The 2,634-nt window shown below is 69.2% G+C and overlaps 1 protein-coding gene across 1 annotated transcript; it reads left to right on the forward strand.

The window, feature by feature from the left end:
- The first annotated feature begins 747 nt into the window (after positions 1 to 747).
- BHLHA9 (basic helix-loop-helix family member a9) lies at positions 748 to 2,604 on the forward strand. Its single transcript, XM_019510963.1, has 2 exons — positions 748 to 1,409; positions 2,448 to 2,604. Exons 1-2 carry the CDS (start codon positions 1,027 to 1,029, stop codon positions 2,602 to 2,604), a joined length of 540 nt encoding a protein of 179 aa, XP_019366508.1. The 5' UTR covers positions 748 to 1,026.
- The last annotated feature ends 30 nt before the right edge of the window (positions 2,605 to 2,634 follow it).

Consider the following 2,634-nt stretch of genomic DNA (forward strand, 5'->3'; position numbering starts at 1 on the left):
TCCAGATGCCCCCCGATGCTACAGGCAAGCGTCCTCCATCCCAGGCTCTTTAGTCCGGGACTTCAGATACTCCCTACACTCAGCTGTAGCCCATAAAACCCCAGTACTACGCTTGATCTTAGCTCACAGGAGACCGAAGCATCTGCACAGTCAGCCCCTTTGCAAAGTAGGAGGCAGATGCTGCTTGCACCACGGATCTCTCCCCGCAAGGCCAGGCCCCTCCACTGGTGCCCGGCGGCGGTCACCCATCTCTCTCTTCACTATCATGCAGGGCCATGGGTCACGGCTCTCTGATGCCGCCCGCCATCCCAATCCAAACCCCCCTCGAGATGTGCTCCCACCTCCCGTCAGGGGTAGACGCATGCTCCGGCACCCCCAGGACCCAGGGCTCGGCGCTGACACGCTCGTGGCCCAGTCACTTCCCCTCGCCATGCCTTTGCTCTCTTCTCTCCTCTCTCTTGCAAACGCTCCCTTTCCCAGGAAGTCTGTCCGTGGCCCATATCGTGGCTTATGGCCCAGCAGAGTTGAACCCTGGCCGCGGCAGGGGAGTGATGGGGCAGAGAAAGTGCAGGGCAAGCAGCTCCAGAGAGACCACAGGAGGGAAGGCCCAGGCTGGGCCGGGTGACATGGGCGAGTCGTGCCCCACGGCGTAGCACCTGCACGTGTCAGGGGGAGGCCTTGCCCTGCCCTGCTGCTCCCAGGCCCCTGCTCAGGGGGGTAGGAAGTGGAGGACAGGAGGGTCCCAGGGGCAGCACGTGGGCGTGCTCTTCACCCCGGTGCAGCTCAGGACAAGTGCGGCGGGGCCGTGCCCTACAAGCTTTCGCATGCTGCCCGCGCCCCTCTGCGGCTCCACATACCTGGAGGCAGGTCATAAAGGGCCCGGGAGGGGAAGCACGTGATGCAGGTGAGCTCGGCAGGCGAGTTTTTAGCAGAGGACCGGGGCTGCGCTGCAGGAGTGTCTGCCTGAGCTCGCAGGAGGCGGGACGGCTGCAGTGCCCTCGCGCTCCCGGGCCGTTCGGCAAAGCCATGCCCAGCGCGGACGGCTCGGAGGGAGAGCTGGGAGAGGCCCGTTTCCCGGGGCTCAGGCAGGAGCTGTGGGTCCCCAGGGGCAGCGAGGCCTCATCTTGCCCCAGCGATGGCGAGGAGCCCAAGGGGAGGCGCAGGAGCAGGCCAGCGCGCTCCAAGGCGAGGAGGATGGCGGCCAATGTCCGGGAACGCAAGCGCATCCTGGACTACAACCAAGCCTTCAACGCCCTGCGGCTGGCCCTCAAGCACGACCTTAGCGGCAAAAGGCTCTCCAAGATCGCCACGCTGCGCAGAGCCATCCACAGGATTGCCGTCCTGTCCATGTCCCTGCGCTCCGGCCCGGCCCCGCGCTGGCCCTGTGCCCATGCCGAGTGCCGCCTCTGGTACGACGGGCCCGGGCAGGAGGACAGCGCCCCGGGCAGCCGTGCCCAGCTCCTCCAGCTGCCCCTGCAGCCTGGCTGTGCAGCTGCTGCTAACTCCCAGCGCTGCCCGCCGCACGCCGGGCACAACCCCGAGATGCAGGTCCAGCCGCGCCACGAGAGCCCGAGGGACGAGCGCTTCGCCTCTGGCCCGGCTTACCCCTGCCCCCTCGGCGTCAGAGCCGCCTGCCAGCAGAAGCACACGGACCACTTCCGAGAGGGGCCGCCCGGGCCTTGCCCTTGGCAGCCCAGGCGCTTGCAAGGCCCAGGCTGTCAGCAGTGCCTCCCCGCGCACTGAGCGGCACGAGGAGACGCGGCTGCGGCGCGCTGGAGGGGGACGCGTCGCCGACGGGTGGGAGAGCGGCATGGTGCTCGTGCGGGGGGGAGGAAGCAAACAGGGGAGCGGGGGCCCGAGCCCAGGGGTCTTGGTCACACTCGATGCGTTCTCCTCTCTTTCCGAGGAGGCTTTGGCACAGGCAGGGCGCGTTGTCGAGCTCTGTCTCCGCAGGGCTAGCGGCCTGGGCCAGGGGAGGCCCCGCGAGGAGAAGGGGCTGGGGTTAAACTGGGGCAGCGCTCAGGAAGCAGGAGCTGGCAAGGCCTCAGTGTGGGCAGCGTAAAGGTGAACGCCGCCCCCCCGTGCCCGTCCCGCGGGCGCTGCCGGGGCCGGGTTGCAAACACAGGCTGCCGGGGCCGGTGCCGTCCCCGCAGAGCGCGGGCACCGGCGGTGCAGGGAGCCGCGCGGGGGAAGACGAGAGAGCCTGGGTGACCCCGCAGCTGAGCAGCCGGCTGGCTTCCCGGGGACGCCGGAGGGGACGAGGCGCGTGCGGGGACAGGCCCCACTTCTCCTCCTGACGGGCTCGGCTCGGTCGTCCCCGCAAGGCCGCTCGGTGGCATCTTTGCTGCCCCGCTGCTGGGTGCAGCACGCCGCGCAGGCCCGTCTCATTCAATAAAGCTCCTTCTGCCCCCGAGCTAGCACGGCTCTTTTTCCCTGCACCTCTCCAGGCGCCGGACGAGGGGTTCCGCGTGCCGGGGACCACGGCGCAGCCGAAGCGCCCGGCTCCGGGCACAGATCCGCTGCCAGGGCCTCGCGGCTGGAGAACCGCTAGAGCACCCGGGTTTCCGGCACCGCGCCGCGGGGCTGTTTGCTTCCCCCGCCTGAAGCGCGGCCGACGGCGGGGGCGCAGCGGCG

Source organism: Gavialis gangeticus, unplaced genomic scaffold (genome assembly GCF_001723915.1).
Source record: "Gavialis gangeticus isolate Ggan-Ray unplaced genomic scaffold, GavGan_comp1, whole genome shotgun sequence".
Taxonomy (NCBI): domain Eukaryota; kingdom Metazoa; phylum Chordata; order Crocodylia; family Gavialidae; genus Gavialis; species Gavialis gangeticus.

Coding starts and splice junctions, on each gene's coding strand:
- BHLHA9 (XM_019510963.1), top strand. CDS start 1,027: ATGCCCAGCGCGGACGGCTCGGAGGGAGAGCTGGGAGAGGCCCGTTTC. Junction 1,410..2,447: donor CATGCCGAGTGCCGCCTCTG/GTACGACGGGCC, acceptor GCACCTCTCCAG/GCGCCGGACGAGGGGTTCCG.